Below are 23,219 nucleotides of genomic sequence, written 5' to 3'. Positions count from 1 at the left end.
CTTTCATGAGTATTTTACAGTTTTCTGAGTACAGATCCTTTGCCTCTTTGGTTAAATTTATTCCTAGGTATCTTATGGTTTTGGGTGCAATTGTAAATGGGATCGACTCCTTGATTTGTCTCTCTTCTGTCTTGTTGTTGGTGTATAGGAATGCCACTGATTTCTGTGCATTGATTTTATATCCTGCTACTTTACTGAATTCCTGTATGAGTTCTAGCAGTTTTGGGGTGGAGTCTTTTGGGTTTTCCACATACAGTATCATATCATCTGCAAAGAGTGAGAGTTGGACTTCCTCTTTGCCGATTTGGATGCCTTTGATTTCTTCTTGTTGTCTGATTGCTGTGGCTAGGACTTCTAATACTATGTTGAATAGCAGTGGTGAGAGTGGATATCCCTGCCACGTTCCTGACCTTAGGGGAAAAGCTCTCAGTTTTTCCCCATTGAGAATGATATTCGCTGTGAGTTTTTCATAGATGGCTTTTATGATATTGAGGTATGTACCCTCTATCCCTATACTCTGAAGAGTTTTGATCAAGAAGGGATGCTGTACTTTGTCAAATGCTTTTTCTGCATCTATTGAGAGTACAGTATGGTTCTTGTTCTTTCTTTTGTTAATGTGTTGTATCACGTTGATTGATCTGTGGATGTTGAACCAACCTTGCAGCCCAGGGATAAATCCCACTTGGTCATGGTGAATAATCCTTTTAATGTACTGTTGGATCCTATCGGCTAGTATTTTGGTGAGAATTTTTGCATCCATGTTCATCAAGGATATTGGTCTGTAATTCTCCTTTTTTGATGGGGTCTTTGTCTGGTTTTGGGATCAAGGTAATGGTGGCCTCATAAAATGAGTTTGGAAGTTTTCCTTCCATTTCTATTTTTTGGAACAGTTTCAGGAGAATAGGTATTAATTCTTCTTTAAATGTTTGGTAGAATTCCCCTGGGAAGCCATCTGGCCCTGGGCTTTTGTTTGTTGGGAGATTTTTGATGACTGCTTCAATTTCCTTAGTGGTTATAGGTCTGTTCAGGTTTTCTATGTCTTCCTGGTTCAATTTTGGTAGTTGATACATCTCTAGGAATGCACCCATTTCTTCCAGGTTATCTAATTTGCTGGCATAGAGTTGCTCATAATATGTTCTTAGAATTGTTTGTATTTCTTTGGTGTTGGTTGTGATCTCTCCTCTTTCATTCATGATTTTGTTGATTTGGGTCATTTCTGTTTTCTTTTTGATAAGTCTGGCCAGGGGTTTATCAATCTCGTTAATTCTTTCAAAGAACCAGCTCCTAGTTTCGTTGATCTGTTCTACTGTTCTTTTGGTTTCTAGTTCATTGATTTCTGCTCTGATCTTTATGATTTCTCTTCTCCTGCTGGGTTTAGGCTTGATTTGCTGTTTTTTCTCTAGCTCCTTTAGGTGTAGGGTTAGGTTGTGTATTTGAGACCTTTCTTGTTTCTTGAGAAAGGCTTGTATTGCTATATACTTTCCTCTTAGGACTGCCTTTGCTGTATCCCAAAGATTTTGAACAGTTGTGTCTTCATTTTATTGGTTTCCATGAATTTTTTTAATTCTTCTTTAATTTCCTGGTTGACCCATTCATTCTTTAGTAGGATGCTCTTTAGCCTCCACGTATTTGAGTTCTTTCCGACTTTCCTCTTGTGACTGAGTTCTAGTTTCAAAGCATTGTGGTCTGAAAATATGCAGGGAATGATCCCAATCTTTTGGTACCAGTTGAGACCTGATTTGTGACCTAGGATGTGATCTCTTCTGGGGAATGTTCCATGGGCACTAGAGAAGAATGTGTATTCTGTTGCTTTGGGATGGAATGTTTGAATATGTCTGTGAAGTCCATTTGGTCCAGTGTTTCATTTAAAGTCTTTATTTCCTTGTTGATTTTTTGCTTAGATGATCTGTCCATTTCAGTGAGGGGGATGTTAAAGTCCCCCACTATTATTGTATTATTGTCAATGTGTTTCTTTGCTTTTGTTATTAATTGCCTTATCTAATTGGCTGCTCCCATGTTAGGGGCACAGATATTTACAATTGTTAGATCTTCTTGTTGGATAGACCCTTTAAGTAGGATATAGTGTCCTTCTTCATCTCCAAAGAGATATTATTGTGGACCGGCCAATAAAAGGCCTTGTATGTACCACCAGCAATTCCCAACATGGAACTGGGGACTGGGGAAAGGACTGAACCTGCATACCCCAACAAATGGGAACTGTGGACTGGGATTCCGATCGAATGAGGAACTGTGAACAAATAGGGTTAAAGACTTGGGTTCTAGGCAGAGCATTCTGCCATCTCAAACTGACTTGCCAAGCCCTGGACTGGGAATTGTGGACTGAACCAAGAGCTAAGAACTGGCATTCTTTTAGAGCCTTTTGTCTGTCTAAACTGACCTGTTGACCTGGAACAGAAAGACAATTAGATAAGAAGCTCAATACAAAGACAGCAGAACTCACTGGGGTGGCTGGGTGGCTCAGGCCTGAGTCGTGCTCCTCACTAAGTGGGGAGGCTGCTTATCCCTCTCCCTCCCCCACTGCCCCTGCTCCCCACAACAACAGCTCATGCTCTTTCTCAAATAAATAAATACAATTAAAAACAAACAAACAAAGATGACAGGGATCAGAATGCAGAGGAATTTATCCACGGCCTTCAGAAATGGTAAGAAAGAACTGTGTTTCTTGTTGTTGTCCCAGAATCCATCAGGAATTTCCTTTGAATCCCACTGCTGCCAACAAATCTGTTAAAAAACAAATTCAATTGAGTACATTTTAAAGATTTTACTGGCTTTCTTCAACAATTCATGAATTGGTCAGCATCCCATCTAGATCTGAGAAGATATGTAAAATGAAAGACTTTTACAGGCAGAAGGGAAAGGGATAAGGAAGTTATACTAGTAAAGAAGCAGATTGGTTGTGGCAAGGTCATCTTCCTTCAGGGGATGGCAGGGGTCTATCAGGCCTGTTACCTCATAGTGACCAGGTGGTTCCAGATGACTAATTTAACATTCCATTCCTGGGAAATGCTAAAAGTATAATTAAATTGGGTATTAAGTCTCAGTTTGGTGACATGAGACTTAGCATAAATGACTCCATTTTGGGCCTGCTGTCCCTTTTTATTTTTATTTTTATTATTTATTTATTTGAAGATTTTACTTATTTATTTGACAGAGAGAGCGAGAGAGCACAAGCAGGGGGAACAGCAGAAGGAGAGGGAGAAGCAGGCTTCCCGCTGAGCAAGGAGCCTGATGCGGGGCTCGATCCCAGGACCCTGGGATCATGACCTGAGCCGAAGGCAGACGCTTAACCATCTGAGCCACCTAGGCACCCCCTGCTGTCCCTTTTTAACAGAGGTTTGAAAGTTATTCAATTTGGGGAACTTCTAAGAAAAAGAATACGAAATTGTAAATATTAAATTAGAGACAAATTGGCTATTAGAATAGAATAAGAAGTCACAACAAATTACAAATTTGGGTGACAAAATTTGAGATCACAAAATCTGGAAAAATAAGTGTTTTAATAATTAATGCATCCTAAGGTGTTTTGTTTCTACATTTTTGGGCATCAGATTTTTTTAATCACCACTTCATATTCTCTAGAGATTATAAAAAAATAATCCAGATCTCCTTTAATATGGTTAATTTATATTTGCTTTTTATTTGAGTATAGAAAAGTTCCATGGACTAGCTTCTGGCTCTCTTTCTCCACTCACATACTTCAGGTGCTGGGCAACAGGAGATGCATTTATATGAAGATTTCAGGCCTTGTGATTTAGAATAGTAGGGAGTGGAAATATTCTTGGATGTCCTTTCTCTACTAGGGCAGCCAGCAATAACTTAACCATACACAGATAGGACTACAAGCCACATTTGTGTACCTCACTAAATCCAAATGAAATCTAAATGTATCACCATCTCAACTTCTTTTAGGCCAGATCCAAAATTTTGCCCTTGGGTGCCCCAATGCTGCTTGATAGGAGAAGTGTGAAGAAGGAAAAGTCAGCAAAAAGAGTAACTCTAAAATCAATTGCAGTAAAAATATCCTTTGCAAATTTTACCAAACCATAAGACCATGAGAACATTGCTAGAGTCTCTTTAAGGGCCTTGAAAGGGGGCCTCTGTAAATGAAGGGCCCTGAAATTTAAGTTTCTTTGGTTTCCAAGAGAATCCAGTTCTGGAGGAATGGTATAACACAAAAAATGGTATTCATACCATACATAATACACAAGAGTCCATGCCATAGGGTGGCTTTAAAAGTAATGTTGTATGTGGTCCTATTCTGAGCAGCTTGAGCTCCCAACTCCATCGAATGAGACAGAGGATGTTCTTGGATGGAGGATGTTCTTTCAGTGTATTTTGCTCTACAGTAAGTAGCACTATGAAGATGGAGATGTTCTGATACTATTAAATCTCAAAGGTCCCCCACCCATACGCCCATTTATATTTGCAAAGGACTTGTTATTTGTAACGGAATAATTTGCAAATGCAACAGACCTCAAAACTCCTATATTGGTGTAATTAATATTAAACACACCATTTACTATCCTTCCAAGCAGGGCAGTTAACACACATAGAGAAAAAGCATGTAATTGCTGTTAAAGACTACATCGTAGAAAGATTATAGCACTAAAGAAAGTCTTTAAGAATTCATTGAGATCTAATTAAGCCATTGCAAACTCATCTGTTATCTGCAATTATAACATAGTTACTGTAACTTGTCTCTGGATAAAATCACCTTTACGTTGGATATCTTTGCTGTATTTTGCTCCTTGGTGATGTATTCAAATGCCCAGTTTTCTCATGTATATCCTCTTTTTTTTTTTAAGATATATTTATTTATTTGAGAGAGAGAGAGTGTGTGAGCAGCGGGAGGGGCAGAGGGAGAAAGAGAATCTCAAGCAGACTCCACACTCAGTGTGGAGCCCAACACGGGGCTCGATCTCACAACCCTGAGATCATGACATGAGCTGAAATCAAGAGTTGGTCACTTAACGGAGGACTGCCCCACCCAGGTGACCTTATCCTCTTAGTAGAAACTCTTTTTTTAAAGATTTTATTTATTTATCTGACAGAGAGAGACACAGAGGGAGAGGGAACAGAAGCAGGGGGAGTGGAAGAGGGAGAAGCAGGCTTCCCGCGAGCAGGGAGCCTGATGTGGGGCTCGATCCCAGAACCCTGGGATCATGACCCAAGCCAAAGGCAGATGCTTAACGACTGAGCCACCCAGGCACCCCTTAGTAGAAATTCTTGACTCGTTTTACTCTTCTTTTGTTCTGCAAATAACTGCCCTTAATGTAAGCAGTCCTTATAATTGTGTCCTATACCATAAACCCTATAATATTTACCACTATACTAGGCTATGGCCTGTAAGTACATCTCAAAATAAATAAAGCACATCACAGAAGTATTTTGGTCTTATGAGTGCATAGTTTGTAATCAAACTGTTTACACCAATTGAGTAGTGTAAAACCCTATTTCATTAGTCTTAAAAACGATCCTTTTGCTCTAACCCCAACATATAATTTCTGTATAATGTACTTTAGAAAAAATTTTATAGTCTCTGAAATGTTATACAGCTTTATTTTTAATGTTTTGTTTTTAAAGGCTGAAACTATTTCTCTAAGGAATACACTGTTTCAATAGAAAGGCATTTTCTACTTAGGAAGTTTTCCCCACTTCTTTCATCTAACCAGGCTGCTTAAGGTTGATACATCTGGTCAAAGACACATTGTTCCAAAGGTCCTGACCTGAAATAAGAAAACAAGGACTGATTTATAGCTGGCAACACAACTATAACTCCATTGCCTGTGCATTGACTCTCTAATTTTTGTTTTCCTCCCTACCAAACTGTGGCTGTGCTGATATGATGCTCACAGTTATTTAAGAGGGGAAAAATGTAATCTCTTTATACTTGTATAGTCCTTTCCCGGGGTCATTCAGAATAACTCATTTTAGGCCAACAGGTATCTACTCAAAGGTCAGAGCCCTATAACTTTAAGGCAATTCTTTTAAGAATTTAATTCATTTTTTGGGAAATGCTGGAGAAGGTTTAAAATACTGATACATACTCTCACGCTATTTTTCAGACTTGAGGACTATTGGCATGATCAAAATTTTTTAGATGAAAGTTTTAAGTTTCCTGTAAATCAGTGCTCAAATTTTAGCACTGGAATCACCTGAAGGACTAGTTAAATAATAGGATGCAGGGCCCTACCCCTAGAGCTGCTAATTCAGTAGGTCTGAGGTGGCACCTCAGAACTTGCACTTCTAAAAAATTCCCTGGGGTGGTAGGGACCACAGTTTGAGAACCACTGATGCAAACCGATATAGCTCATTTGGTGATGCATATTTTCAAAAATCAAAGCTGACAGGGTTTACACCTTCTCAAGCACGTATGCCATTTGGAAGATGGAGAGTCACTGCCAAAGCCGGGGGATAGTGATGATGATTTAAAGCTTCATAGATTCCTAACTGGCCATTTTCAACCATAGCTGCCCTATGCCTAGTAGCATTATATAATCCTTAGTAATGCAAGAAGTCATTGAACAGTGTCTTGCCATAAGTGTTGAGCGAGACGGTCAAGAAAGAATTCTTGAGATGTTTTATGGTACAACTTGGTAAGTTTATTTAAGTAGCACAGGGACCGGACCTATGGGCTGAAAGAGCTGCAGTTTTGCTGTATGAAGCTGGTGGTTATATGCCTAGTGCTCAAGGGGGAGGTGTAGGGAGTATTAGATCATGAACGTTTTCTTTGAATTTCTACTTGTAGAACTGCCTTCTCAATATTTCTCTGGTGCTTATCATTCAGCTTGGTATTAACTATCAGTAAAATGCACAGGCGGTCATGAGACCCTTTATATATGTAGCAACCAGTATGTATTTGATCCTTATCAAAATTATGCAGGCTATCAGTGAGATACCACCTCACACCAGTCAGAATGGCTAAAATTAACAAGTCAGGAAACGACAGATGTTGGCAGGGATGCGGAGAAAGGGGAACCCTCCTGCACTGTTGGTGGGAATGCAAGCTGGTGCAACCACTCTGGGAAACAGTATGGAGGTTCCTCAAAAAGTTGAAAATAGAGCTACCATATGATCCAGCAATTGCACTACTGGGTATTTACCCCAAAGATACTAATGTAGGGATCCAAAGAGGTACGTGCACCCCGATGTTTATAGTAGCAATGTCTACAATAGCCAAACTGTGGAAAGAGCCAAGATGTCCAATGACAGATGAATGGATAAAGAAGATGTGGTATATATACAATGGAATATTATGCAGCCATTACAAGGAATGAGATCTTGCCATTTGCAATGACGTGGATGGAACTGGAGGGTGTTATGCTGAGCGAAATAAGTCAATCAGAGAAAGACATGTATCATATGACCTCACTGATATGAGGAATTCTTAATCTCAGGAAACAAACTGAGGATTGCTGGAGTGGGGGTGGGGTGGGATTGATGGGGTGGCTGGGTGATAGACATTGGGGAGGGTATGTGCTATGGTGAGCGCTGTGAATTGTGCAAGACTGTTGAATCACAGATCTATACTTCTGAAATAAATAATGCAATATATGTTAAGGAAAGAAAAAAGAAGATAGCAGGAGGGGAAGAATGAAGGGGGGTAAGTTGGAGGGGGAGACGAACCATGAGAGACGATGGACTCTGAAAAACAAACTGAGGGTTCTAGAGGGAAGGGGGGTGGGGGGATGGGTTAGCCTGGTGATGGGTATTAAAGAGGGCACATTCTGCGTGGAGCACTGGGTGTTATGCACAAACAATGAATCCTGGAACACTACATCACAAACTAATGATGTAATGTATGGTGATTAACATAACAATAAAAAATTTAAAGGAAAAAAATTATGCAGGCTATAGGTCAGCCTTCTGGGCTAAAGGTGAACATTTTCCTGCTTTTATCCCTCATCATAAGAGTAATCTAAAATATGTTTTTATCTTTTTACATCCTTCTTTTGTAGCTGTTTACTGATTGAAGTGATGTGGCAACTGAGAATTATAATTGTTGATTTAAATAACGGAATATAAAAAAGGTGTAATTGTTGTATGTCCTCCATATGAAGTCTTTTTTTTAAGATTTTATTTTTTGCCAGAGAGAGAAAGCGAGTGTGCACAAGCAGGGGGAGCGGCAGGCAGAGGGAGAAGCAGGCTCCCTGCTGTGGGACTCAATCCCAAAACCCTGGGATCATGAAGGCAGACGCTTAACAAACTGAACCACCTAGGCATCCCCTAAAACTATTATGAAGTCTCAACATTAAGAAAAAAATCACTCAATTTTACCTTACCCCTATTCTGGTTGATATATAAATATAATTATAAGATCAGAAGAAAGAAAAATTTACTACTTGGAATAAGATGAGTATTCCTATACTGTTCAGTGGCTTTTAGATCCTTAGGACTTGTGTTTAATATGTATTTTGTTGATTTTTCAATAAAGCATGTTAATGAACTTGTCTCAATTATCTATTGAATAATCTCTCTAAAATGCCTGTCTGTAATTATTTACTGTTAGGATTACACTTCCATTTTAGCAGTAATTTCAACTCTGAGAAGATAAACCCAAGGGATTCTAGAAGAGCTTCTGCTTGGAGCATGATTTCCCCAGTGTCCAAAGGTTAAATAAGAACAAGTGAATAGATGTGGACAATGACCAAGGATGTCGTAAAATCAAGTCCTTATTAATTAATACCATTCTTAAATGTCATCAAATGAGCTATGGGGCAGATAGCCTAAGCTCAGGAATTAATGGCCATCAAGGTTTCAGGGTGCCCCATTGAGTTGAAAGATGCAACAAAACAAAATGATAAATTGTAAAAGGTAATTCAATAAGCAGGGCAGCTTCTCACATATTCTTTAGTAGGTCACTGAGGTAGCTTTAAGGAAAATAGGAGCCAAGATGGATGTTGGACTCCTGGCTTTGACGTTGAATAGGGAGAAATTATTATTTTTTTTAAAGATTTTATTTATTTATTTGACATGGGGGGGTGGAGCACAAGCAGGGGGAGCAGCAGCCGGAGGGAGAGGGAGAAGCAGGCTTCCTGCTGAGCAAGGAGCCCAATGCGGAGCTCGATCCCAGGACCCTGGGATCATGACCTCAGCCGAAGGCAGACATTTAACCGACTGAGCCATCCAGGCTCCCAATTTTGAGAAATTCTTGTTCAAAGAGCTTTACCTGTGTTGAGTCATAGCCTTGTTAGCTATAAAAAGCAATTAACAAGATCTAGTCTGCTTACCTTACAGGGCTGTGAGGATTAAATTTAATTATGTACATGGAAATGTCAACTGAAAAGCCCTAAACAAATGTGTTTTGTTAGCTGTTCAGTGAAAATTGATCCTCATTTCCCTAAAAATAATACAAATTCTTTAATCAGGTATGCAATCTTTACCTTTCCAAGTGCTTTTCAGGGTTAAAATGAGCAATTTAATAGTTTAAACTAGGGAAGAATATGTTTAGTTTTTTTTCTTAATGTCATAGCTTTTTAACTGCTCTAAGTCAGAAAATAGAAACAAGTTGATGTGCAAACCTCAAAATAATAAATATTTTTATCAAGTTTGTTGGAAAAAAATGACTATGGCAAACTCAATTTTATTTTAGCAATTTCACAGTAGAATCTATCACTAAGTAGTCATTAGCTGAGTAAACAAGAAAAAATAATTAAAGAAGAAAGTCTGGTCTAGGGCACACAACTATATAAGAAAATAAAAATTCTGAAATCTAACTAGTTTTCAAGAATAACATGCAGAATAGCGTAATTTAAAAATACTCCTGATTAGTAATAAGTAAACTTTGTCAAAGGAGTTTCTGAAATTAATAGCCATTTTTAAACTTTATATACTAATATGGAAATCACCTAATTTAAAAAACAGACAATACCCCCTTATTCAGTTTTTTTTTACTTACATCTTATTCTGTAACTTCCCATTGATTAACATTGCCTTTACTATTTAAAGTACTTTAACATTTTATCATTTGCATATGTCATAGTATTTTGAATTCTTTTAACTTGTATCAGAGCAGCCAACCAAATAATATTTTATCTAAAGCAAACTGACTTTTTCTCATTTAAGACTCTATCAATTAGGATGCTTCCAGCTGCAAGAAACAGAAAATATAATTTGTTTATTATCTCATATTAAAGGACATTCTGTGGTAGGACAGTCTCCAGGATTGGCTCATTTGTTAGGTTAATTATGCATTAAAGGACTTGGCTTCCTCTGATCACTGCTTTGCCATCCTTGGTGTTGGCTTTTTGGAGGAAGAGGGGTAGGTGGGGTAATGAGGTGGCCGCAGCACTTCTAAACATTCAAAATTACGGGGAAGGCTTGTTAAATCACAGATTGTGGAGTCCAACCACCCAGAATTTCTGACTCAGTAGGTCTGAGTGGGATCTGATAATCTGCATTGCTAATGAGTTCCCAAGTGATGCTGATGCTGCTGGTAGTGGGGGCCACACTTTGAGAAATACTAATTTTGACTAATGATCCTGGAGAGGAATGGATGTTTGAGGATCACTGGTAACATTCATTACAAGATGTACTTTATCATTTGGAATGTAACAGAGAGTTCCTTTTGCTCTCCTCATAGGGCCTGATGCCATTTTTAGTCTGTCAGCTTCCTGTTCAATATTCTAGAGAGGGACGCGGCTCATTTTGAATAACAGTATTCCTATGGTTGAGGTAGCAGTTTCTTAGAAAATAGTTTTGCATTCAACTGTTTGAACTAGGAACTGCTTGGGCCAGTTCAAGCCCCAGATTTGCACTTCAGCTTATTTGTTCCTGGCCTGTATAAAGCTTTTTCCCCCTTTCTTTCCAGAATCCCCATTTTTTTTTTTTAAAGATTTTATTTGACAGAGAGAGACACAGTAAGAGAAGGAACACAAGCATGGGGAGTGGGGGAGGGAGAAGCAGGCTTCCTGAGGAGCAGGGAGCCCGATATGGGGCTTGATCCCAGGACCCTGGGACCATGACCTGAGCCGAAGGCAGACACTTAATGACTGAGCCATCCAGGCACCCCCAAATCCCCACTTTCTTAAACCCCCAAATATAGAATATTTGGCAATATTGTTATTTTTAATATCTTCTGAAATAGGCTACATAAACCTTGCCTTTTATAACCAAGAAAGCAAAAATAAAGTTGTCTGAGGGTATATATAAATCCTGCTAATCTATTTTCCATCTGATCACTATTTGTAATGATGAATTTTCTAACTTGAAGATTTAACAATTTGCTTGTGTTGCAAGAACTCCTTTCTGCCAAATTGTAATTCTCCTTCTCTGTCATCTATCTTATAAACCATCTTGCCAAACTGCATTTCTCCTTTCTCTGTTAGCTGTTTCATAAACCATCTCTTTGGTGTGGGTTCCCTATTTTGTGTAGTATGCTCAATAGGAATATGGTATGTAGACTTGCATGACTGTCCAGGGCTAAACTTCAGAATCCTCATAAAACCTTGGGCAATTTCTGTGCTGTTGATCTCCCTCTCTAATTTATTATCATAATGGCATTTTTGTGCCTTTTTTCTCATTTGTTCTCACAATAGGAAGCACAGTGGAGAGAGATGATTTCTTCAGGGGGCCTGGACTTGGGACAAGTTCAGGCAAAGATGCAAGCTTTGCAAAAAATATTTGACTTCTAGAAAATGGTGGGGTAGAAAACTTTTAAGTGCAAAATGTACCATTTTGGTAGTCTAAGGAAATGCAACCTTTCCCAAAGCTCTCTCCGGTGTGCAACACAGTATACAGAGATTGAAAATGTTTCTGATGTGAAATTGAGGATTTAAATGGACATAGGGGGCCCAGGCTATTACTGCAAACACAGCAAGGGGCCAGCAGATATAATATGGAATCTGTCTGATAGTTTCAACTAATTTATGACAACCAACCTATCTGCAAAGCTTACAAAATGAGGAGAATGCTGGCCAGTGGCAACTTAACGTAGTTGGCTATTCTAAGGCCTGTTGCTTATATCTAGTCTCCAAGCTGTCTTGTCCAAGAATGAAGAGTAGATTCCTGGATACTTAAGGTAATAACCAAAGACTGTGCAGGACATTACAGTGCATTCATGCATTGATATACATGCCATCAAAACCCAAAGCACAAGCTCAGCTTGTGCATGGAAGCAGCCACCTCAACATCGTTATCTTTTAATTTCAAATGGTTACCTGGCTCAAAATCTGGGTGTGAAATTTCATCTGCTTTGAGTAGTGCTCAATTTTTAATACTTCCTACAATGATTAGGACTTATTCCTGTTTAGACCAAGTTGTACTAGTTAATCCCTTTGTGGTTCGGAGATTTAAGTTCAATTTTAAATCTTGGAAAATTCCTTAATTCTTTGCTTTACAGGAAAGTAGAAGCTCATGTTTTAGTTTGATCACAGGTAGCAAGTAGCAAAGTCAAAGGTGGGATTATGTTTAAAAAATAAAATGGTGGGGAGATGCCTGGGTCGCTAAGCGTCTGTCTTTAGCTCAGGTCTTGATCCCAGGGTCCTGGGATCAAGTCCCACATCGGGCTCCCTGCTCAGCGGGGAGCCTGCTTCTCCTGTTGCCTGCTGCTTCCCCTGCTTGTGCGCTCTCTCTCTGACAAATAAATAAAATATTAAAAAAAAAGGTGGGATTATGTTTATTCATTCAACAACATATATGTATTTATGATGACCATTTTCTGGATTACCCATTTATTCAATAGGTCTTTATTAGATATTTACTACAGACCAATGATTTTGGGCCAGAGATGAATTATGCCAGTTTGGAAACTAGACAGATTATCCTTTAAATGGGTACATTTGTACCTCAAGATAAATCTTGGCATGTATATAATGTAGAATATTGTATGTCTATTTTCCATGGAAACAATGAAGTCCAGAGATGACTTCTGGATAAGGGACTCATACTCACTTTGCTCTTCCTCTTTCCCTTTTTTTTTTTTTTTAAAGCTCTTATTTATATGAGAAAGAGAGTGAGCGAGAGAGAGCTCACAAGCAGGGGGAGTGGTAGAGGCAGAGGGAGAAGCAGACTCCCCGCTGAGCAGAGAGCCTGATGTGGGGCTCCACCCCAGGACCCTGGGATCATGACCTGAGCTGAAGGCAGATGCTTAACCTACTGAGCCACCCAATCGTCCCCCTTTCCCTTTCTTATCCTCATCTGTGCTCCCACCTACCCTCACTTCCAATCCAGAAGATTGGTAGTACACACCAAAGTTCCCAAATATCACCACAGGCTCAGAACTTGTTGAATGAGGAAACTGAATCATATATAAACTTTAACAATTAAAAAAAAACACACTTGAAATTCTCTAGTTTCGTCTGCTCAGTTTCCACAAGGAAATGCTAGCAAGTATAGAAACTGTGCAAATTTGTGTGCTGATAAAATATTTGTAAAGTACTTGGGTATCTCTGTGCTTAGTAAAGCCAACCAAATACAGGTAGATCATTTTTGAGCTCATCTGATTTTTATTCTTGCTGCTAATTTTTACTCTTCCAGTACAGCTAAGATAGAGAACCAAGCAGAAGTACAGCAATTCTGGCAGGTGGTTGTTAGACACTGATTTGACACGACGCTTCTTTTAGTAAGCCTGTATTTCCCCCAACTTGACCCCTAGCATGTCCTTTCTCTCACAGGAAGAAAAATACTTCTGTTGTTCTGTTTGAGGAGGTTAGCTTATAACAATAAAGCATTGTGTCTTTATGTGCTTTTAAAATATCTACCTTAAAAAATGACAACTTCTTTTCTAGCAGCTAGGTAAAATTCCTTAACTATTAATCTTTGGTACTTAAAACAATGTTAGAATAGCCTTTAAAATAAAACATTAATAGGGGCGCCTGGGTAGCTCAGTAGGTTGTGTCCACCTTGGGCTCAGGTCATGAGCTCAAAGTCCTGGGACTGAGTCCCACATCAGGCTCCCTGCTCAGCTTGGAGTCTGCTTCTCCCTCTCCCTTTGCCCCTCCCCCTGCTTGTGCTCTGTCTCTCTCTCAAATAAATAAATAAAATCTAAAAACGTGAAATAAAACATTAAGGAAAGATATTAAAACAACATTTTCCAGGTTAATTTTTAAATCCTAAAGGGCCACATATTTCTTCATCATCCAGGTTTATAAAAATGCCATCTATCAAATTTGTTATTAAAAACAAGATGCCTCACATCCTTTGTGTAATAAGGCACAGTATAAATAAAATTTGAACACCATGACTATCCTTCCTCAATCTTCCCTATTTGTAGTATTTCCCCCAAGCAGAGGTACCTGACAAATTCCCCTTTATTGCTCATATGTGGAACACTTTTTGCATCAGATATATTTAATTAATTTTGTAGGTTAAATATTCAGAACCAAATGAGTAGATTTTTAGAGCATTGATTCACAAAGAAGAAAACAGAGGGAACTTGAACATAATACATTTCATTGCCATTAATCTAATTAATCTCATTCTAGCTAGCTAATAGTCTGTTTTGCTTGTTTTTCTGTATAATCTTATACTTTTACAGTGCCTATAATTTACGACCTGTCTTCACTTTATCAGATCCTCACAACAATCTTTTGAGGGAAAGGATAGTATTTATGCATACATCTGTATCTAAAATATCATAATATGTATGTATGTATATGTATAGGTGAATGTATAGTCACACATATATGTATATGTAATGCAGTGTACATATATTTTAGTCCCCTTCCCCCAAGATGAGGAGGTGGAGATTGCTAATACAAAAGTCTCATGGCAGGTTAGCTGGTTGGAGAAGAGAATGCTGAAAGAAGGAAGAGGATTTCTTTTTTCTTTTTCTTTCTTTTTAGGAAGAGGATTTCTGAAGTTTATGGCTCAAGCATTCCCCACTGCTCTGGCTTGAACAGTGTTAATAAATGCTATCATTCATTTACATAGGAAGTCAAAGCTGGTGCTAGTGATGTTGGCTAGCTTGGTAGAAGAGGTGTTCAGACACAGAATAGAGGATCACTCTGTGGAGATGTGTTGATAAGGCTGAAGGGTCAGCTGAAGGGTTGAACCAGCTATCCTTAAAGGCTTTTTGCTGCTCCCAAGCCCAGGAGTTTGTGAGATGACTGATGGTGGATTAGGAATGCACGCAGTGTGTAACAATTCTTCTGGACAAAGCTGGTTTTATCGAGTTTCTTTTTTGCCTTAGTAATAGGAATAGGAATAGGAATAGGAATTGCTTTCACAATTTAGTCAACCAAAAAGTAAAATTCCACTGTAAGCTACTTTAGGTTTAAGCCATGGGTGATATATCCTTGGGGGAGTTAGTTATGAATTCTGTGTTAATGCTGGGGTATTGCATTGCACAACAGATAATTCTGAAGTTACCTCAGAAAAAAATGTCTGAGCTTGGGGGGTATGGGGTTAGTTGGGTGATGGTCATTGGGGAGGGTATGTGTTGTGGTGAGTGCTCTGTGTTGAGTAAGACTGATGAATCACAGACCTATACCCCTGAAACAAATAACACATTGTATGTTAATAATAATAAGAAAAGAAAAATGTCTGAGCTAATTAAAGCAATCCGTTATCAAATTTTGTATAGGGAAATTACCCTCTATTTTGTAAGATCATATGTTAATATCAAATAATGTCTACATTTACATTTTCCACTTTACGTGCTTATGTTTATAACACAATGCTGTGGTGTCAAGGTCCAGTAAGTATAGTAACTAATAATCATTACAAATTGATTACAACACTGAGCAAGAGATAACACATTCCTTGTTTTACAAATGAGGTTTATAACACCGCTGGCTGGGCAAAAATTCCTAAGCATGTAAGCCAAAGGTGTGTTACAGATAGTAACTCTAAGACTAGAAACTAGTTCATCCTAATTTTTATGGTTTGTTTTGGAATTTAATAGTGACCTCGTTGAATAAAATCGCAACGTATCTTAATTGAAAAGTAAATCTAGAAAGCTGTCCAGAACTTTTGATCCTAGACTAGTTCCACAGGGTTAAATAGGGAAGACAGGTAACCCGGTCCATTTGTTTATTTTGACGTTGAACATGTGGTCAGAGAATATATCGGGAAGTGTTACAGGACCTGAGATAAGGGGCAAGTTTTTTAATGAGAATAAGTGGTGATGTAGAAAAATACCTCTAGCACACAAGGGAGGAACTCCTGCGGTCTTTACAGTTCTTTGTGGTGAATGCGGTCGAACTCAGAAGGTGTAGCCCTGCCCTCTAGTGGATTTGGGTGCAAGAAGACTTCGGTTTAGTCTCCGATTCCAGGCCAAAGTTTATTAACAGCAACCGTCCATAAAAAAGTCACTTATTGGGGGGTCTGGGTGAGATGCTGAGCAACTGAAAGGTTCAAGTGGCAAAACAGATAGCCAGTAGCCGGAGGTAATTCCCGTTCTTCGGCTTCCACTCCTGGACGCTCAATTTCTAGTTGCTCCAACCTTTCGGGTTCCACACACTTGAAAAGGCTGAGTCCTCCCCCGAGCTCTGCGGCTCATCCCTGCCTTCTCATTACACACAGGCACTTTAGCAGATCCCTTAGCGGGACAGAACCTTGGGAAGTCGCCCCGCGATGACCTGCTCCCGCAGTCAGAGCAAAGCAGCTGTAATAGGGGGTCTGCAAGTGAGGGTGGGAAGTTCCAGTGAAAACACCAGAGTCCCCCTGCGTTCGCCCCTTCCCTCGGAGGTCCTCGCGTCGCCTGCCGAGATTGTGACGGCTACCCCGACGGGAGGGGCTTCCCATGTCGCCTTTGTTGAGGCCGCTCAAATACCTCGGGGATAGGGAGCATGATCGTACCTGCCCGCTTGGCACGACCCCGCGGCTGCCTCTTGAGAATGCGTGCCCGGGGCTGGGAAGCGGGTGGGTCTCCCATTCTCGCGCCCAGTGGGTGCGTAAAAACGGGCGGGCACCGTCCCGGGGGTCAGCGAGGAGCCTCCCCAGGGAGGGTAGGGCCGGGGCGGGGCTCTGGCCCGGCGCGCCCTCCTACGGGACTGCTCCACACCCAACCAGAGCCCTTTCGGGGCGGGCGGCCCGGGCTTCGCTTCATTTCCGCCGTCTGCGCCTGTGCGTGCGAGTGCGCGTGCGCGCGCTCCTCTCGCAGCGGAAGTAGTAGCGACAAAGCTCGGTCCGCTGCGGGCCCGGGAGTGCGGGGCGTGCTGGGGCGGGGGGCGGCGGGGAGGGGCCGAGCGCAGGAGGCGGAGGCGGGAGCAGACCAGCGCGGCCGCGCTGAGCCGGCCGGGCCGACCGTGACGGGTCCCCTCACCTCCTCTCCCTTCCCCTCCCCGACCGCCCTCCCGTTCGCTCCTTCCTGACGCCGGGAGCAGGCTCTTGCCTGGCGCCGCTGCTCGGCAAGCCACTCCTCTTCGCTCCAGGCGCGCGGGGCGCTCCCGCGAGCCTCGCGGGTGAGTCCCCCGCAGCCCAGAGGAAGGCGGTCTGGGGCTTTGGGAGGGCACCGGTATTACCTATTGCCCCCCATTTCCAGAAACTTCCAGGTCCTGAGGGAGGGAGCGGCCGGGGATACCCCAGCTTGGGGGTGTCTCTAGGGCGCCGCCCCGCCGGCTTGAGCTGGGGGCGTTGCGGGGCTGAGGGGGTGGGCATACGATCTGGGGGTTCCCGACGTGGTGGCGGGGCGGGGGTCTCCCTCGCCCTCTCTGTCGTCAGCGCCGCTTCTCCTGGTTTCTCTTGCAGATGCTGCTGCTAGGGGTGGTGGGAGCAGCCGTGGGACGTGTGGCCGGGAGAGGGGGTGACAGCCTGGGATTCCGGGGGCTTCTCTTCCTTGTCCTCCTCTCCTCTCTATTCCCAGTGTGGCCGCGGCTGACACTAAAGACTTTGTAGCCATCAACCCAAGTGCAGTTTCGATGGAAAATGAAGGTAAAGGCCCCTGGCAGACGGGTTGCAACGCGGAGTTGAGGGTGTGGTGGTTTGCTTTTAAGTTGCCTTTCTTTTTCCACCTTTTTATTTTCCTGATTTTATTTTTTCCTTTGTGAAGTATACAAGGAATTGCTTTCTTCGGATACTAGCTTTTATTTTGGTAACAGAGCATTTCGGAAATTAAGGCACTGTGGGCTGACGGAGCTTTATTCCGCTTTCCTGAGAAAGCTGCTGTCTTTAGCTTAGGGAATGGAAGGGAAGTTTTCATTTCAGATAGCATCTGCGCTTGTTTAAATAGCTATTTGAAAGGAATCACTCGAGGGGAAGTGGAAATGGAGAGGGAAGGGGATGGACTGCATCTCTGTATATTTGCGTATAGAAACAATTTTTTATTAACTCAGATTTGTTTTTCAGTTCAGAAAAAATAACTTTGAGTTTAACAGAATGTTATGAGGTGATTTCCTTTCTTAAAGTTCCTCCCTATTTCAAAACATCAGTTAGGAGGTTGACAGTGGAACTTGTTTGTCCACTGTACACTTTGGACCACTAAATTATCATTCACATGTTACTTGATTCCTTTGGTCTCATTAAAATATTTAACGCTTTTCATTACACGGTACTGGCTATTTTCCAAAAGCGTTGAACAACTCTGAATATTATTTTCTCTCCTGAAACGACCACATTTATTCTGTGGACTGACTTCTGACTTGTGTGATAATCCCCCCCCCCCCCCCCCCCCGCCAAGTGTGCAAGATGCTATGAAAGATACTTAGAAATTACAATTTGTCTTCTTGTCTTCTTGTATCTTTTGGTTTTTAAAATCTGTAACTGGTACAGAGGAGATGGAATGGGGTTTATCAGTTGCTTTCTCACTTGTTTTTCCGTTTTTGAGAATGTAAGTTCAATTGTCCTAAGTAGAACTGGTAATTTTAGGATAGATGTTTCTTCTATGCATAATTTGTTTTGCTGCCCAGGACCCTGGGATATGTGGGAAATTCAAGAGGCACGATTATATTGCTCAGTTTTACTCTAGATGGATAATCGGTGGAAGACATTTTCTGAGATACTAAAGTATATAACTGCAGAGGAGTTAAACCATCTAATTGGGTCTTTAGAAACAGCATTTGAAAGCAGTGATGTTTTTGTCTGGTGTTAAGGAAAAATCACTTTTCTGAGGCTTTCTCTTCTTTGTCTTGGTTTACAGATTTCAGAAAGACAAATCCTTTCTTCACAGGAGACAAAGAATATTAAATGCATTCATATACCTGTGTCTTGGTAGTTGTATCTTAAATAACATCAATAACTCCTGCTTTCAGAGTGTTACCAGATTTAAGAGAGTAGCCCAAAGTAGGTGTATTCTTAGAGGTTGCTTTTGTTTTTTGATCTCTTAGGAAAAGGAGCATGACTAATAAAGCTGACTCTCATATTGTCTATTGGCGTGAGAGGGAGTGGTGGTGAGATGGGAGCATGGTGCATGCTTGTGTCAGACTGAGTTTGTATTATTTGGCCTCATAGTAAAAGATACAATTCTTTTTTTTTTTTTTTTTATTTGTTTGACAGAGACAGACACAGTGAGAGAGGGAACACAAGCAGGGGGAGTGGGAGAGGGAGAAGCAGGCTTTCCGTGGAGCAGGGAGCCCGATGTGGGGCTCGATCCCAGGACCCTGGGATCATGACCTGAGCCGAAGGCAGACGCTTAACGACTGAGCCACCCAGGCGCCCCAGTAATCAAGAGGCCTTTTTTGTCAGTTTCTCATTACCATAACAGTTTTTCTTTTCTCATATTTAAACATCTTTAAGAAGAATTTGCATATAACTAGAATTTTCAATGGACTATTTTGAAATACATAAAATATTACTGCTTTTCTTTTTATAGTTAGTATTCTCCTTTGACATGGTGTATCATCTTGGGAGTGTGAAAAAAAAATGGATTCAAACCATGCCTTAACCACTAAAAGTTGAGTGACTTTAAGCAAATTACAGTTCACTCTTGAACAGTGTGGGGTTTAGGGACACCACCTCCCGCAGTTGAAAATGTACTATAACTTTTGACTCCCCCAGAACTTAACTACTAATAGCTTACTGTTGACTGGAAGCTATATGATAATCGATAATAAAGCCAATTAACACATATTTTGTATATGTATTATATACTGTATTCTTACAAGAAAGTAAGCTAGAAAAGGAAAATTGTAAGGAAAATACATTTATTTTACTGTAAAAAGTCTTGATGTAAGTGAATCTGCACAGTTCAAACCTGTGTTCAAGGGTTAACTGTACTTCACCTTTCTTAGCCTCTGTTTCCTCCTCTGTAAATTGGGATTGATGATAGTTTACATAGTTAAGGGGGTGAAATCAGAAACTTGGGAGAAAGGAAGGAATTTAAGAGCATGTGCCGTGGAGCCTGGCAACCTGATTTGAACGCCAGATCCCCACTTAGCATAATTTGGCTTTTTGTGCTTCAGTTTCTTCATCTATAAAATAAGGGTATTGATAGAACCTGCCATATGATGTTGTTTTTTAAAAGATTTTATTAATTTGAGAGAGAGAGAGAAAAGGAGCAGGGGTTGAGGGCAGAGGGAGAAGGAGAAGCAGACTCCCTGCTGAGCAGGGAGCCAGATCCCGAGACCCTGGAATCATGACCTGAGCAGAAGGCAGATGCTTAACCAACTGAGCCACCCAAGGCCCCCCACCCCCACCCTCCCGCCATGAGATTGTTAGAAGCATTTAGAACAGTATGTGGCACATAGTAAGTGCTCAGCAAGTGATTATTATAAATAGCCTAACTCAGTGTTTGCATACTGTTATGCCATCTGGCTTTAATGTCATGATAGCTGAATATTGAAAGGAGGAACAGTAGTGGCCAAAATGCTCTGTATGAAGTTGCTGTTATTAGTTAGGGAATGGGTGAATCAAGTACAGAATTTTCTATACTGTTATGGCTTTAATTCTAGAGAGAAAGTTGGGGCTCCAGCAAGAAACCAGAGGCCAGTGTTGGAGGAGACAGGTTTGGATTTGAATCTGACAGGTAACTTTTACCTCTCCTAAAAAAATCTGATGAGTTACTGTGTTTCTAAGTTTTCGCATCTGTAAATGGGATAATGCCCTCTTGGAGGTTTGATGTGAGGAATAAATGAAGCCTGGTATGTGAAGTGCCCAGAATGATGGTTGACACATGGTTAGCATGCATTAGTGATTGAGTGATTACTGCTGTTCCCCAGAAAGAGACTTCTAGTAGGTATATAGATAAATTACATCTCTAGGTATGTACAGGGTAGAATTATAGTGGCTCCCAGGGGCATTAGCATGAAGGTTCTTAGGTAGTGTGCCGTGTCTACAATGGTTGTTGGAGGGGATAACTTCATCCTTGTGGTTCATTTTAGCAATGGTGGTAATTTTCTTTGGCACTTAAGTTTCAATTTTTCTGGACCTTTCTCCCACGTCTCACTTAAACTGTTATCAGCTGAGCTACCCGGTTTTTAGCCTTAGCCTCCAGAATGCTTTGTGAATATTTCCTGCCAGTCACAGGAAGTATTTGAAGTGTTAATTTCCTGGAGTTTCAGGGATTGGTCCTAGACATCCCTTTGTGGAACTCCTTTTGCATGTGTGGAACTCCTTTTTGCATGTTTATTTTGAATTTAGATACCACTTAGGAATCTGAGATGTACAAGTAAATGGCTCTTTTCCTGATTTTTAAAAAATTGTGCTTAAAGGGATGGATTATTTAGAAAGGTATTTCTAGCTGGAGAATTTTACAGATAGTTTCTTCTTGCCAGTAATGTTCCCCCCCCACCCTTTGGAAAAAAATTGGCCTTTCTCATAGAAAAATATGAATTTAATGTACCTGAAACTGATACAGCTTTAAATATTTCTTTGACTAGTGCATAAAAATAATAATTTTCAAGATTTCAGGACATGTTTAATTTATAGTTATAGGCAGGGCTAATAGGTCTAGAAAAAATTTCCCTGATCTTTTTGGATAGCATTTGGAAATGATAATATTTTTTATTTACACTTTCCTTTAAAAATAGTTTCTTGGTCAAATGGTTAATCATCTAAGAATGTCTCAAGAAAAGATTGTGTGTTAGGATAAGGATAGTTGAAGGAACTGTAAGTAAAATGGAGAAACCACCTTAATTGCCTTCCTTTGTCTAGAAATAGGAAGCCAGATTATAAAAATACTTTATATCTTTAGGTATGGAAAACATATTTTGTTTGCACTTTTGTCGATAAAGTGATATTCTTAATATTTCTAGAAAAGAGTTGAAACTGAAAGAGATGTATGTAACAGCATCTTATAAAATGTTTAACCCAGAGGAAGGATGCTGTAGAGATTATTTGTAAGCAATAGCTTCCTACAGTTGAATCCTAAATACTTGATTTGTCTTAATGTTTTTATCATTCATTTAGTGTCAGCAGAATTAAACTGTTAACTGAAGCAGTGTCAATCAGTCTCCTAGGAACACACCCCTAGGGGATTCAGGGCTGATTTTCTTTTGAGATCTTGGTTAACCATAATATGTTTAGGTTATATTTTGTTTTAAAGCTGGAGAGAATACCATAGCTTGATGGTAAAGTTAGCTGGTGTGAATTTTAAATTACATAGTTGTTAAATGTAATATCATAAACAACTCTTAAGGGTCAGTTCAAAAGGTCCTCCACTATTTACTTTGTTAAAAGATACATTCTTTTTATAGTGATTTCAGGCTTCATTTGTGACAAGATTATCTTTATGATTTTCATATGGACAAGTGTTGGTAAAAGGCAGTAAAAAAACTGGGTGAGCTCTGTATTAATGCCATGATGTTGTACAGGAAAGTATTTCTCTGAAAAAGAAATGTCAGGCTAAATTGATGCATTTCCTTTTGAATTTTTATGGTTGGTATTTGTATGTATTTGTTAATTGTGTCTTCCATCTTCAGTGCTTTAAGTTACTATTGAGAAAAGCATAAATCTTGGAATTACAAGGAAATTACCCAAATTGTGTTGAATGAAATTAGCTTAGGCTAAGCTTATTGGATACATTTAGAGAAAATTTGAGTGAAGTGTTGCAAGGGTATGGTATCATAGGTTATAGCCAAAAAGAAACTAATAGTGTGGGTTAAAAGTAGCACCTTAAAATGGCTGTAACTGGGCATCTAATTCAGCTTCAATCACTGCTTTTTCTTTCTGCTTCAGATAATAGAGAATGTGTGAATTGGAATTATTTAACATACCTGTTCATTACAGTTGCTTAATTAAGGCTTTGGCTTGACTTTTGATCTTTTCATAAAGGCATTGTCCTAAACAGGATATGCATGATATGTCTTTATTCTTTCTGAAAACTCTGAGACATGGAAACATCCTTGTAGAAATCATTTTCACTTATTTACTTGAAGAACCCG

General features: G+C 40.1%; 1 protein-coding gene across 4 annotated transcripts in view; it reads left to right on the top strand.

Moving 5' to 3' along the window:
* Window positions 1–23,219, top strand: part of ATP2C1 (ATPase secretory pathway Ca2+ transporting 1) — a 165,692-nt gene that overhangs the window by 15,787 nt on the left and 126,686 nt on the right. The window contains exons 1-2 of one of the 4 annotated variants that reach the window (XM_088026216.1): window positions 17,136–17,366; window positions 17,653–17,835. The exons of 2 other annotated variants lie outside the window; for them this stretch is intronic. In XM_088026216.1, coding sequence (XP_087882342.1) covers window positions 17,830–17,835 — 6 coding nt within the window. In that variant the 5' untranslated portion in view covers window positions 17,136–17,366; window positions 17,653–17,829. Of the gene's footprint in view, window positions 1–17,135; window positions 17,367–17,652; window positions 17,836–23,219 lie in introns of those variants that run through there. One more of the 4 variants, XM_088026223.1, reaches the window with a different exon arrangement.

The sequence above is a fragment of the Eumetopias jubatus genome, unplaced genomic scaffold (assembly GCF_037043125.1).
Source record: "Eumetopias jubatus isolate StellerSeaLion01/CBP00866 unplaced genomic scaffold, mEumJub1_p1.0 scaffold_1, whole genome shotgun sequence".
NCBI lineage: Eukaryota > Metazoa > Chordata > Mammalia > Carnivora > Otariidae > Eumetopias > Eumetopias jubatus.
The sequence above is the reverse complement of the archived record's forward strand: the minus strand, read 5'-3'. Positions and strand labels throughout refer to the sequence as shown.